This window comes from Onychostoma macrolepis, chromosome 18 (genome assembly GCF_012432095.1).
Source record: "Onychostoma macrolepis isolate SWU-2019 chromosome 18, ASM1243209v1, whole genome shotgun sequence".
NCBI lineage: Eukaryota > Metazoa > Chordata > Actinopteri > Cypriniformes > Cyprinidae > Onychostoma > Onychostoma macrolepis.
The window spans coordinates 6,636,683-6,650,949 of NC_081172.1; the positions used below are offsets into that span (position 1 = coordinate 6,636,683).

Consider the following 14,267-nt stretch of genomic DNA (forward strand, 5'->3'; position numbering starts at 1 on the left):
GTCATAATGAAGTAACAGATTCCACATGGACAATTTATAAACGTTCCCTTTAATTAAGGATCATTTTTAAAACTTCTTCCTTGAAGACTGAAAGTGACCTTTAGATGTGTGGTTCTGACCACCCTGAACACATCATGAAATTCATTGCACTAATTCACTGATGTGGCTGTGAAGCAAATTCTTTGTTAAATTCCCAATCTGATCAATGTATTTTCTCATCCTATAAATGTCCTTTAATGAATGTTTCTTAATTTATTGCCAATCTCCACATATGTGTTGTGCACAATTTGTGCAAACTTAGACGCAAGTAAGTGGCCTGGTTGACCACAGATCTCGTAATTCTGACTTCAACAGTGGGATTCTTCTGATGTCAGCTTGTGCAATCTTCATTCATCTGCTCTTAGTTATGGTGGTTTGAAGCTTCTTTATGCAGACCAAGGGCTCCTGACATGTTGATCCATGTTGCTACATTGTTTTTGTGTTGTAGAGAGTCACTCAGATGTTGACAGAGAAGGAGAAGGAGAAGGAGAAGAGCAGAGGAGTGAAGGAACATTCACACTGACAGTGATTTGCAGCAGAGCAGCAGCTAGAAGTCAATAGTTGAGGATGTTAAAGGAATAGTTCACCCAAAATTAAATTCTGTCATTAATGACTCACCCTCGTGTTGTTTCAAACCCGTGAGACCTTCGTTTATCTTCAGAACACAAATTAAGATATTTTTGATGAAATCCAACAGCTTTCTGACCCTCCATAGACAGCAACACAACTGAAATGTTCCCAGACCCAGAAATGTAGTGAGGGCATCATTAAAATAGTCCATGTGATATCAGTGGTTCAACCGTAATTTAACAAAGCTACAAGAATACTTTTTGTGAGCAAAGAAAACAAAAATAACGGCTTTATTCAAAAATTCTTCTCCCCCAAGTTACAGTCTTCCGCCATTATTGAGAGTACCATGACGCATGCACTGTGCCTTGTTTACGTGCAGAGGAACACACGCGCATGCATTGTGGTACTCTCCATATGTACTCTCCATATATGTACATATCATTTGAGCACCAGTGTTATATATAAATGTTTATATATAATGCTTATATATTTTTTGATATATACATACACACACACAGACAGAGAGAGAGAGATAGACAGACAGACAGTAAAACCAGTAATATTATGAAAAATTATTACAATACTGTTTTCTATTTTAACATATTTTAAAACTCTACTTATTCCAGCGCAAGAAACATTTCTCATTTCTTATTTGTATTATTGTATTATATGAAAACAGTTCTGTGGATTGAATATAAAGTATAAAGTACAGCATTTAATTACAATATATATATATATATATATATATATATATATATATTTGTGACAATGTGAAGGTTTTATTGTCAATCTTTGCTGAATTACAGTTTATTAAAAGCTTATTAATTTTTTCTAAAATATTTTTTGACCTCATACTTTTCAATGTGCGTATATATAATCAATCTGCAGTATTTTAAATGACTACATAATGTGAATATAATAAGAATCACCAAATAATTGAGAAATAATTGAGGGAAAATGTCCTGACATGTTCCAGTAAAAAGAATTTTGGGGTGAAATGTGTTTAATTGTCTTGAAAATATTATCAAAACATAAAAAAAGAAGCTTAAAGACCCTAAAATATCATTGTCATTTTGCAAAATATAATTTTGTAAGTTTTTTTTCCTGTTAATTCTATGGGTGAAATGTGATCTGGATATGTTGTGAGATTCACCCAGAGGTGTGGAGAGATTTGAGGGCAGGATGTGGAATGACACTGCTGGAAACGGTGTTAGATACTCGCACACAGTGACTGATTGCTCCCATGAGGCTGTCAGGCATGTCGTTTGGCATTTGTAGTTTGTACCTCCATCATCAGAGGAAGGAGAAGCAATACGATCACAGAGTCACGGAGGACATTCACATAAACACTACTGCTATTAACTAAACTAATACAAACACAGCGCGGTTAAACAACCAGCCATACACAAACATGCCAAACTGAGTGAAAAATTTATATCCAAACAAAAAAAGCTCAAATCCATCCAAAAGCAAAACAGCCTGGAATACCTGTTTGAAAATGAACGTAGCACAAATAAACAGATGGAGAGTATTTCCATCACGGAGCACAATTGAAGAGCTCTTTCTGTTCCAAGAGAAGAGGAGAGCATCTTGAGTGTAGTGCTGTTTAATAAACAACTCGTGCTTCCAACCTGCTCTCATCCCTCTCTTCCATCTGAAATGTGTGGCACGGGAAGATGAGTTATGTTCGTCGTGACATCAGTATTGTAAGCTTCTGATTACAATGAGTAGATGAGCTCCATCTCTCAACAGAAAGTAGTTGCTAATTTAAAACTTCATATGTTGTGTAGTTCTGAGAATTGTCACAGATGTACTTTAATGTGCTGCCTGTTGGTACGAATCCATAAAACAAATTGCAAGAATAACAGCTGAAAGGATCACATAAATACATTATATATTATAATTACTTCAGACTTAGCATGATGACCAATTTCTGCTGCTGTACCTTAGTATTTATTTAGTTGGTTAGTTAGTTTAAAGTTTTAAAGTTAGTTAGTTTAGTTTCTCTTTCTTTCTTTCTTATATTTATATTCCATAAAAAGCACAGCATGAAATACAGGTAGGTGTGTGGGTATATATATATATATATATATTTATTTAGTTACTATCCATCTATTTGAGTATATTTCTTTGGCTCAAATAGATGGATAGTAACTAAATATATATATATATATATATATATATATATTTATTTAGTTACTATCCATCTATTTGAGTATATTTCTTTGGCTATATCAATAATCAATTACAAAACTGTCATTTTGTTTAATTATTTTTTTTATTTTTTATTGTTTATTCATTTATTCATTCATGTATTCCATACATTATGTCCCACAAAAATAAATAAAAAGAATAATAATAAATAAATAAAGCGCAGCATGATTATTTATTTATGTATTTATTTATTTGACGTATAATTGTGGCTAATATCAATAATCAATTCGATCTGTAAACTAAACTGTGGAAACTGTATTATCTATAATATTTTTGGCATGAACTAAGATTTCCTTGGTAGGTTTTTGTAACGCAGTAAAATGACAGCATGTTTGTGAATGATAACGTGAACGTGATTAATAATTTCTTGCCTAAGTTCATGACTAAAAGTGTAAAACCAAATGTAAAATAAGCCATCGCGTCTTAAACAACTTGAGTGGCCCAGAGTTTATCAATTCACAACTTTCCTCGTAAACACCCTCAGGGAGGTTAGTCAGCATCACACAGCTGTGTTGACATCTCCTCAACACTTTCCATCCGCTCCAATAAATTAGACAGGCAACCGATATAAACAATTCGCATTTATTTTACTTTCCCAATCGGTTCAACAGCCTCGGTGTCTATCAGGAAATGCGATAATATGCGATAATATTACGTGGAGGAATGGACAGTGGTGAGGCGACTTTAAATGGGCTGAGGGAAAGGGGAGGGAGCGCATGAGGTAGAGTCTCTCAGCTCGCGCTCATCTTCAGTCAGTCCATCGCGCGCTCGCTCACTGTCCGCAAGAGTCAGCTACAGCCACTTAGAGACAATCTCTGACAAATATTCTTATTCAAAGGAGGAAAACGCCAAGACTTCTGACATCTCTTGTGTATTTTGGCGGGGTGACATAAAACTATCCAAAGCGACATGTGGATTTACAAAATTTTGCTCTGTGTGGCCGTTTTGGTTTACTCAGGTAAGTTTTTTCTTTCAGTCAGAGAAAGCGTCTTACTGGGTCTCATGTATAATATGTTACAGTAATAACTGTATTATGTTTTACAGCAATAGCAATAGTTTCCATGGCTAATTTTTGTAACACTGTTCTGGAGATGCCCAACACGGTCTCTCTGCTCGAGCTTACATGATGCTATTTATGGGTCATTCCTGTTGGTGCCTTTTGGGATTTTAAAAATTAACAAAGTATCTCTGTTTCATGAAAGTAACATATTCAAGTTTTTTTTATTTTTTAAAGTCGTCATACATATTATGCTCACTGACTTATTTACATATTCATATAAAAACATTTTAAACAAATTAGTGGACACAAATGTCCATCCTGCAATGGACAAATAAACAACAGCATAATAGACTTCTAATGTAAACTTTGTTTAACAATCTGTTATTTGATAAAACAATAATATATAATTAAAATGTTATTTCATGTGTTTATTTCTTAAAAATCACTGTTTATGAGATAAAGATTAATTATTTACAATATGCATATATCTAATAACTGGATAACATTACTATGAGTATGTAAATATTTATGCAAATATGTAGCCTAAATTTTTACTGCATTAGCATTGAGTATATAGGATATTTAAAGTCTGCATGAAATCAAAATGAATTCAGGCCCACCTTCTTTTTTATTATTCAGTGTTCTTTTTTACTGTGAAGTACATCACAATATTCCAAAAAAAAAAAAAAAAATCCAGTTCACACAGACTTTAAAGTTTCTTTATGTTTCTTATTTTGTGTAGTTTTTTTTTTTTTTCACCAATAAAGGCACAGTAGTTCCAAAAGAAGCCAAATCACATACTCTGTGATCTGGAATGTTGCAAACACAGACAAGCAAAGTGATACAAACAGTAAACATGCTGTTGGACTATATATCAGCAATATTGGAACATCCCTCAGCCAATCAAATTTGAAGACCAGTGCTAACTATACATTATTTTTTCATCTTTATTAATCTCTTCAATTTCAATTGTTTAATTTTTCAGCTATTGAAACACTTTGGGCATGCCAGCAAATTGCAGTTCATGACTCAAATTATACATGTATCAAAAGCGTCACAGTTCCCAAACATTGTATGAAGTTTCACTACGGAAAACTTCACAGATGTTGACATTCATGGTGAGTGGGCTGTTTCTTCGCAAAACATCTGGATAAATGAGTCACCGGCAGTGCGCATGGAGGCGAAGGGAGAGATGAAGTGTTGGAGTGTGGCTCTATGAAACCCTTCTTTTGAAATCAAAACCGCTTTATTGCACAGAGCCTATTAATTATTCGGTGTTTAGTCATTTCGTTTCTAATCTGCAGTATTTCTGTGACATTGAAGGATCAATGTGGCCAGTTGGTTGCACAAAGTTTAGAACAGCTTAGTTTTAATTGATTTTATAGTAATATATTCTGTATAATGTGGCGTAAAAACCTTTGGTCAGACATATTGAGCCAAGGAGATGTTTAGAAAACCTATCTAACCTCGGTGCTTGTTGTTCTGCACAGACTTACGTTCTAATAATATTCAGAGTTAGTCAAGAGCTGGAGTCTTTTCAAAGAGCGTGACTGTTGGCTTTGGGTCAGTTTTCGAGCTTAGACGGGGTGTAATGTTCCTTGGTTGATCTACTATCAGAATTTAGGGCTTGTTTCACACACACAAAACATGCCTGATCTCACAATGTGGTTTGCTTTCTAACCATGTGCTTGACATATAACTCAATTCTTATGACTGCAGCTGGCATGGATGGGCTCTGGTGGTGATTTGAGAAGGTTTGGTGCTGTACACAAGGATCAGAGCCAGATTTATTTGGTCTTCACAATCCTCTCCACCACCTCATCAAAGCAGACCATGATTGATGCCTTTGCATCCTACTATACACATAAAGCTAATTTATTGCTCCACTGCCTTTAATAGCAAATTATTGTAACTCAATAAGGTTATGATCCAATAAATATTCTACCCACCCCATTACTGACTAGTCGATTCGTAACCTTACTAGTAGTAAGTTGTTGCACAACTAGGATCTTTGTGAGTGTAATACTTCTAGCTGTGTTTCATTTAAAAGGAGAATTTTAGCATGTTAACAGTCAGCATGGCAAAACTGACTAAAAGTTTAGTCTGACTAGGACAGAGGGTTTTCTTAAAGGGATAGTTCACCCAAAAATTAAAACTGCGTCATCATTTACTCACCCTCAAGTCTTTCCAAATATCTATGACGATCTTTCTTCTATGGACCTCAAAAGAGGATATTTGGAAAATATGCGTTTATTTATTATTTTCTGTCTACACAAGGAAAGTTACAAAACGTTTTTTCAAAATATCTTGTGTATAGCAGAAGAAAGAAATGCATGCTGCTTTAAAACGACATGAGGATGAAAAATGATAAAATGATAATACATTTATTATAGAATAATATAATATAGAATAGTTATATAGACATCCAACTGTCTAGTCGATTATGAAAATGTGTTTTGCACATCCTTATTGTGATCTAAGCGGGTTGTTGAAATACAATTTCATCATCTTAGTTCCTTTTTTGCTCCATATTTAATATTCTGTTTTATAGCCTCTCCCATGAGGCTTATAACCAACCTTTACTGATTAAGAGAAAAAATCACATGCCATCTGTCATGAAACACATGTTTGGGTGCTTCTCCCCATTCTAACACCTGTGTTCTGTGTGGCAGAAACGAAGAGGCATGCCCTGCAAGACTACCAGAAGACTGATGCCGTGCACTTGGTCACGCCACCTGATGTGTCCTACATGTCCAAAGGCCGCAAGATGAGTGTGGGAAAGTGTGCACGTCGCTGTAGTCGCAACAGGAAGCTTCAGTTCACCTGCAGGTACAGAGGTCTACAAAGGTTAAAGCACAAAGACACACCACCTTACATGTAATTGTAAACAGCTGAAGTGTGTCTAAATAAAAGGAGCACACTCCCAGTTGGAAACTGGCTGATTTGAAATAGAATTGGATTAGCTAATTGTGTACAACACAGTGTGAGAGGAAGCAGCTGGAATCTATTTCACCAGTGGAAATCGAAAATCAGCAGTCCAAGTATTTCCTATTTTGATGTGTCAGGTCGATGACCTCTGGTTACTTCTGCATAGAAAGAAAATGCAGCTCTTAGTAGATAGAAATTGCATGAAGTTGCATGACATTTGACTTTTAGCTCTTGCAATGCTTTCATTTTTTTTGGAGGCATCACCTGACTTCAAAATACAAAAATCTGACAACAATAGCAATAATATTTTATGCTTTGCATTACATGATAAGGGTATTTAGTGATGACATTAAATCATTTTTGTAACCATCCTCTTGTTTTTATATGCTTGATGTATTTATTATGATTAACATGTGCTATATCTCTTTGCAGAGCATTCAACTTTGATCAGAAAACAGCAAAGTGTCATTTACTCTCCTATGACAGCCTCACTGTCGGTGTCCGTACAGAGAATGACTTCAACTTTGACCTATATGAGAAGAAAGGTAAAAAAAACCTGTCTTATTTCCACAGGGTTTAACTTCTTTTAGGCCAGAGAGAATATCTAGTAGGGATGCATAGTATATCATCAATCATATCAACATCTACCAATATTAGTGTCTTATACAACTACATCTATTTAAAGCTGCAGTCCGTAAGTTTTGCCTCTTTGTCGCAATCTCTGTTTGAAAACCTGGAATTGCAGCTTTTTGCGGAATTATCTTCCTTGCCTGGGGTTGTGAGTCGGCATGGCTCCAGCGCGGATTAACCTAATGTTTTGAGGTGAATGTGTGACAGTCAGTCACCGCACCGGTGTGGATATTTACTCGAAATCACAGATTCTAGCCTATGTCTTGGAATATATGACCCAAATAAGAATTTTCACCGTATATTGTCATCTGAACAAGTAAGTGACAAGTCTGCCACATTTGTTCTGACCAACTGAGGAAAAAAGCATTACAATAAATCGCGCTACCAATGGTGATTTAATCTAACGATCGGTTAGTTCATATCAACTGTGCAAATTATTATTATTGTTATACTTTATTCTCAAATTATTAATGTTAACAACATCAGCATTGCGTGACTGTGAATATAGTGTGTATTAGCGTGTAGATTTCAGTTTCTGTACAGCCTAATCTCTAATAGTCATACCGTTCAAATTTTATATTTAGAAATTCTTTTAACCCAAAAAGCAAACTATGCTCCCTTCAAACTGGTTGTCTTTAAAATACAAATCTTGTGTAATCCCAGGCTATCTGTAATCAGAAGCATATTTAAAACTGGAATATAATTTAATTTCATTCACATGTGTTTCATAAACACATAATCAATTCAAGCACTATTCTTTTTCTACACCAGGTTTTAAAAGAATGAAACCATTAACAATCCTATTTACCGTGTAAGATCTTAATCTTGTGTGTACATTTTTTTTTTTTTTTTTTAATGCAGAATGTAAAATTGTAGATTTGGCTTTAGTTGAAATTCTTAAACAGTGCAGATTTTTGTTATCAGCCATCATATCAGAATTTTTTATGCTTATAAATGATATCGCACCTAAATGCGATATCGGTGCATGATTTGTTTTTAAACCCTTTTAAATCTCAAAGACATCCAGAGTTAAGCTTATGCTTGCATGATCTGCCACTGATGGGTTTCATAATATGAAGAGCTGTTCTCAAACCTTAGCCAAGTACTGGACTCTTAAGGATTAATTAAGTTTCAGTGTGAATAAATGTGAGATCAGTGTCCATGTGATGATGACACACTCATGCAAACACACACACTCGTTCTATCTATCCACCACCAGGATAAGGATGACACAGCAAAATGACTTTTCACTCTAAGTCACTGGATGTAAATACCCCACTGTTTGTCCCTGCTATTTTTAACAGTACTGCAGATTTTCTGAAGTCTAAAACACTTGATGTTCTTAAGACTTGACATTTATCAAATGTTTATGCAAACACAAAGATCAGGCAGGGATTTCCGTTGACTTTGCTTGTCTGTATTACTGCTGACAACAAAGTGCAACAGTGACATTTAGAGACTTTTAGCGACCTTGGTTAAAAACTGTGTATTCAGTACATGTTTTTCTTTATTTTTCTTTTATTCAGCCAGTGCACATCAAGTTGATCAAAAGTGACCGTAAAGACATTTAAAATATTACAAAAGCACCAAATCAGCATACAGCATTATGGTGTTTGAAGGATCATTTAACACTGAATACTAAAAAAATAGCTTTGCCATTTACAGATGTATAAATAAATAATAGAATAAATGATGTTAAAACAGAAAACAATTATTTTTAATTGTTATAATATTTCACAATATTATTACTGTTTTTACTGTATTTTAGGTTAAATAAATTCACCCTTGGTGAACATAAGAGATTTCTTTGAAAAACATTAAATCATCTGCCCAGCGGACGCCTTGATTTCAATTTGATGTCAAATATTAGCCAAGGCTTGATCAAGATGCTGTAACATCATTTTAAATTTAGTTTGGATGGCAATTTCTCCCAGTGGTAATTTGGTGAAAATAGGAAGTTAATTCCACATGAATTTGGTTTAATGTACTGTATATGTAGGTCAATATGTTTGATGTTCAATTTACATCAAATCAATATCATGTCAAGTTTTTGATGTCAGTTTGATTTGCATATTTCACCTGACGTACAGTATATTTTGATGTCAATTTGATGTCTTTTCAACACCAGTTGCCCACTGGGTTACCAACACCAAACTTTGGTTAAATATTTCAGAATATATAGTTTTAAAATCACTGACTTCAGAAACTACAGAAGGTGTAGGAGCGCATGATAGATTTGTCTTGACATATATATCACAAAAAATCTGTTTAGTGGGTTTTTTAGTTTCAGAATCTGACTTTTGCACATAAATATTCTGTAACCTACAGTGTGTCTGTATGTTTGTTGTCTTTCAGACTTCATGAGAGAATGCATCATTGGCAATGGACTCAACTACAAAGGAAAGAGATCGGTGACCAAGAGTGGAGTCCAATGCCAACTCTGGAATTCCAAAACGCCGCATGAACACAAGTAAGTGCTTACTCATCCTCTTTACCTCCCATTCTTGGTTTGGTCTCTCTTTCTACGGGCAATTAAACTCAATTACCCACTATCTGCATTTCTGTGGCTATCAAAAGTCTTGTGGAGTGTAGATAGCTGTTAACATCTCCTTGGTATGTTTCAGTTTATTTATTTATGCACATATTACGCTATTAGATAGCTAATGGCAAAACAGACTCTGTGAGTCGTAAAAATCCCCATTAGTCTCTTAATGATGATGAATGTGCAGTTTTATGCATGTTGTCTCACTGGCTTTGATTCGTTAGATGGTTCTCGCTGAGTCTAAGTGTGACAGTCAGTGCAACTCGACGATTCTCAGAAGTGGAGTGCCGACGGAGACAATTAGGTCAATGACAGGAACGCCAATGAGCGGCCAGAACATTTTCAAACAATTGCTTCCGTTCTTGCATGACCAAAAATAGACTTTGTTTACAATTATGCCTATGCATAAATACTTCAGGGCAAGTTTACCCCAAAATATACATTTTCTGTATACACTTACATCTAAAAATAAACACAAAGAAGCCATATACAGCCTGGAACAGATGTCATGTTTAGAGGATTTGAGGGTTTGTGCATAAGTGGGAGTTTGACAGAAAGCAGCACAAAGCTAAGATAAGATACCTAATGCAGAACACGTCTTTGAGTTCATTACGGCTACAGGAATTCATTAGGGACACCACATGGTGCTTCAATTTACTTCCTGTACAGCAAGTCGATACGATAGATCTGCCCTATTTTTTGGCCTTTACAAAAGTTTTATGCACTTTTCTTAAATCCTGAAAATGTGATTACCTTTCAGAGACCTTGAACCCTTGCCACCAGCTTTCCCACTCTAGATATTTTATCTCTCTAATAGACATCAGTACAGTTTTAAAGCCAGCTTTTGATATGCTTGCCTCTGAAACATCACAGGCATGCTTTATCGGCTCAAAAAACCAATGGACCTGAACGTTCTGAAATACCACACAGGCCTGTAGGTCAGCTAATTTGTCACAGATTGCATTTTTATCTGTATTCATCAATCATCATGAACTTGGTTGATTTGTGTTGTGAATGCCAGAGGCAATTACACAAAAGATAATTACCGTTTGGCTTAAGGCAATGATTTATTAATGGTTTACAAATATTTGCATGGCAAGGGTAAAAGACCTTTTGAAACTCTTTGCATTAGCGGCATCTCAGAGTTTTACCACTATAAAGTGGTACCTATAAAGAAATTAATAGTACCTCTGAAAAAAATAAAAATAAAAATAGGTTTTAAATGTAGATAAATATTCCAGTCATAACTGTCGCCTGTATTGCTCTATATGGGATGGGTCATCCCATCATGGTGGTCACCATGTCACATATACTAACTCCTAACTTTATTGTGATAACCCATTTATTTTAGAAGATTTTGGTTTCAGAATAAATGGATTATTAGATGAAAGATAAATGTGTCATTCTGTAATGGCATTGGTAGCCAAAATCATTTGTTTTTGTGTGATGCTGCTTTCATAACATTCAAGTAAAATGCTATTAAAACAACAATGCTCATAAAGAGCTTACTCTAACTCGAGCATTGTGCAGTTTTTGACCTTGTCTGACCAAAGGCTTTACACTACCCCATTCGCTTGCCAAAATCATTATTTAAATACATGCATTTGTTGTTTTAAGATTCAACCTTTCTACTTTTTCCATAAGTAATAAGAAAAAAATGAAGATGCAACAATTTCCCCAGAGCCACATGCATGTTAAGCTCTTGCATCACAATGAAATGTAGAGTAGCAGCTGTGTTCTGATGTTAAAGATATCATTAGTCATGCCACTCTTATTAATATAAATATAAGTTATTGAGATCTCCTGTTGTACTTGGCTGGAAGTCACAACTGTGTCATGTGACATCCAGTTAAATTTGTGATTCTTAGTTCAGTTGTAGTATCATATGTTATTTTAATAAAAAGACAAAAAGGCTAATAATTGCAAAGGATTGCTAACATCAATAAAAGAGTATTAAACCTCACTCTGCTGCTATAAAATGCCAAGTAATGTGTCAAAGAGTAACAGTATGTTGTTCAAGAAATTTGGAGCAATTTTTCTTGTGTATGATTCCCAAACATCACTTCTGTTTCATGTTTTCTTCTCACTCCATTAGTTTCTTACCCCAGAGGCACAAGCACAGAGATCTACGGGATAATTTATGTCGTAATCCAGACAACACCACAACAGGTCCTTGGTGCTTTACCACAGACCCCAGAATACGCCACCAGGAGTGCAGCATCCCACAATGCTCGGAGGGTGAGTCCAAGAAAAGTAAACTTTTGAATTTTTATTGTTCAGAGTATGCTCTTTTATAGCTTTTAATCATGTTTGTCAGATATTTGTACTAAAGTGATTTAGGATAAAAAATGCTAACCAAACTGTTGACATTATGTAAGAATATAGATCTATGAAATGAATGTCAGTATTATTAAGATAATTTGGTATTTTAAGAGATGAATTACTGAAATTTGAAAATCATTGAAAATTTCAAATTTAAATCTCTGACATTTAATGGTAAACAGTTTCTTGGCAAAACTGAGCATGTTTTTTCATGACAAAAATCTGTGAATCGGGAGATTTCAGAAATCTCCATTTGTTCTCAGTTGACTGTTTTGGAGAAACGATTTTGATGTTAAAACGATCTCACTTGTGATGTCTCTTTTTTAAGCTGTTTAATATGAGCATTGATTTTCAGCCCTTTAAAAACACCCTTTTAATGTGAATGAATTGTTAATTTATTAGATTCAAGACTTTATCTATTGAAGAAGAATGAAAGCGCTTCATTGTTGGAGTGACTGGAGATTTTCGTTAATAGGAGATCACATTGAGTCGCATGCATAAAAAGGGGTTTTCTGCAGAGATAGCGATCAGGCCAACAAAAAGAGCTTCTTGTCTATTTGAAGAGTTGCATAGTGAAATATGGCTGGGAGGGTTTGTTAATAAATTAGTTTCACATAATCAAAAACACACACAAAACACAGGGAAGGAAAATCATGCTTTCATAAGAGTGGCTGACGTTAACATCTGTTTCTACTACAGCAATCTGCTCCTTATATTGTGTGTACTGTACAACTAATAACAGGATTTAGAGAGATGACTCTAGCTGAGGTGACCCCCATCTGCTGTGATATTTGGTTTGATCCTACAGTGACTAAGCTCTTTACTAAGTACTGTAATAATTACATGTTGCTTTAACCTTTGATCGTACGAAATCTGTTAGAAGCTGCAACGTACATTTGGGGTTAAAAGCAAGGCCTAATGGGTGGTGCGTCTGCCTAGTAAATTGAAGCATCAGATGATTTATTTTTAGACAATCTGAGGGTCACATGTGGCTCCGTAATTGCTTGTCTTCTTGATAAACGCGATTACAGTCCCTGCAGTCATTAATCGTTAGTGATTAGTCTATGCGTAACAAACATGTGCACTAATTTACTACCAGCATTCGGCCACAGTTGCAGTCTTCTACCCGTTTAACATGACAACCAAGCTTGAACCCTGTTGAGTCATCCTCTACAAGCATTCTAATGTTGCTCGGCTGGACTCTTTTGGGCCTTGTCCTGGTTAAAATTCTTACCAGCCTTGTTCCTCATCCATAGTGGAATGCATGACGTGTAATGGAGAAAGTTACCGTGGACCATTGGACCACACGGAGAGCGGCCGGGAATGCCAGCGCTGGGACCTTGATGAACCACATAAACACCTTTTCCACCCTAAAAGGTATGAGACCTACCAGAAAGTGCAAAAAGTAAGGGACAACTTCAGTCAGACAGACTTCAAGTTAGGATTTTCAATCAATTTGAGAGGCTTGGCCAATTTGGCATACTTAGAAAAATCTCTTTCGTTTGCCTGTTGGGTACTACTGATGATATCTAAAATCATGCAGCTTGTTGCAAAAAGGTGTGCGGTTACTTTTCTAAGTGATGAAAGTCATAATTTTGCACCTGGAAGACACAAAATCCATAGACTTACATTAAAGGGATAGTTTACCTAAAAATGAAAATTATGTCATCATTTACTCGCCCTCAAGTTGTTCCAAACCTGAATGAGTTTCTTTCTTCTGCTGAGCACACAAGAATATAATTTGAAGAATGTTGGTCACCAAACACTTTCTGGTCCCCATTAATTTTCATAGCATTTTTTTCCATACTATGGAAGTCAATGGAGACCAACAACTGTTTGTTTGCCCACGTTCTTTTGTGTGTGTGTGTGTGTGTGTGTGTGTGTTCAGCAGAAGAAAGAAATTCATAAAGGTTTGGAACAACATGAGGATGAGTAAACTAAAGAACTTTCATTTTTGGTGAACTATCCCTTTAAAGAGGGTCCTGAGACATATCTAAAATATTATAGGGACTTTGGGGGTGG

At 35.4% G+C, this 14,267-nt stretch overlaps 1 protein-coding gene across 2 annotated transcripts in view; it reads left to right on the plus strand.

The window, feature by feature from the left end:
• Nucleotides 1-3,589: 3,589 nt before the first annotated feature.
• The window catches only part of hgfb (hepatocyte growth factor b), a 29,165-nt gene continuing 18,487 nt past the window's right edge, over nucleotides 3,590-14,267 (plus strand). Inside the window, exons 1-6 of one of the 2 annotated variants that reach the window (XM_058750485.1) lie at nucleotides 3,590-3,781; nucleotides 6,496-6,652; nucleotides 7,184-7,296; nucleotides 9,737-9,851; nucleotides 12,019-12,176; nucleotides 13,502-13,622. In XM_058750485.1, the coding sequence (XP_058606468.1) occupies nucleotides 3,733-3,781; nucleotides 6,496-6,652; nucleotides 7,184-7,296; nucleotides 9,737-9,851; nucleotides 12,019-12,176; nucleotides 13,502-13,622 (713 nt within the window). In that variant the 5' untranslated portion in view covers nucleotides 3,590-3,732. The remainder of the gene's footprint in view (nucleotides 3,782-6,495; nucleotides 6,653-7,183; nucleotides 7,297-9,736; nucleotides 9,852-12,018; nucleotides 12,177-13,501; nucleotides 13,623-14,267) is intronic. The other variant, XM_058750486.1, reaches the window with a different exon arrangement.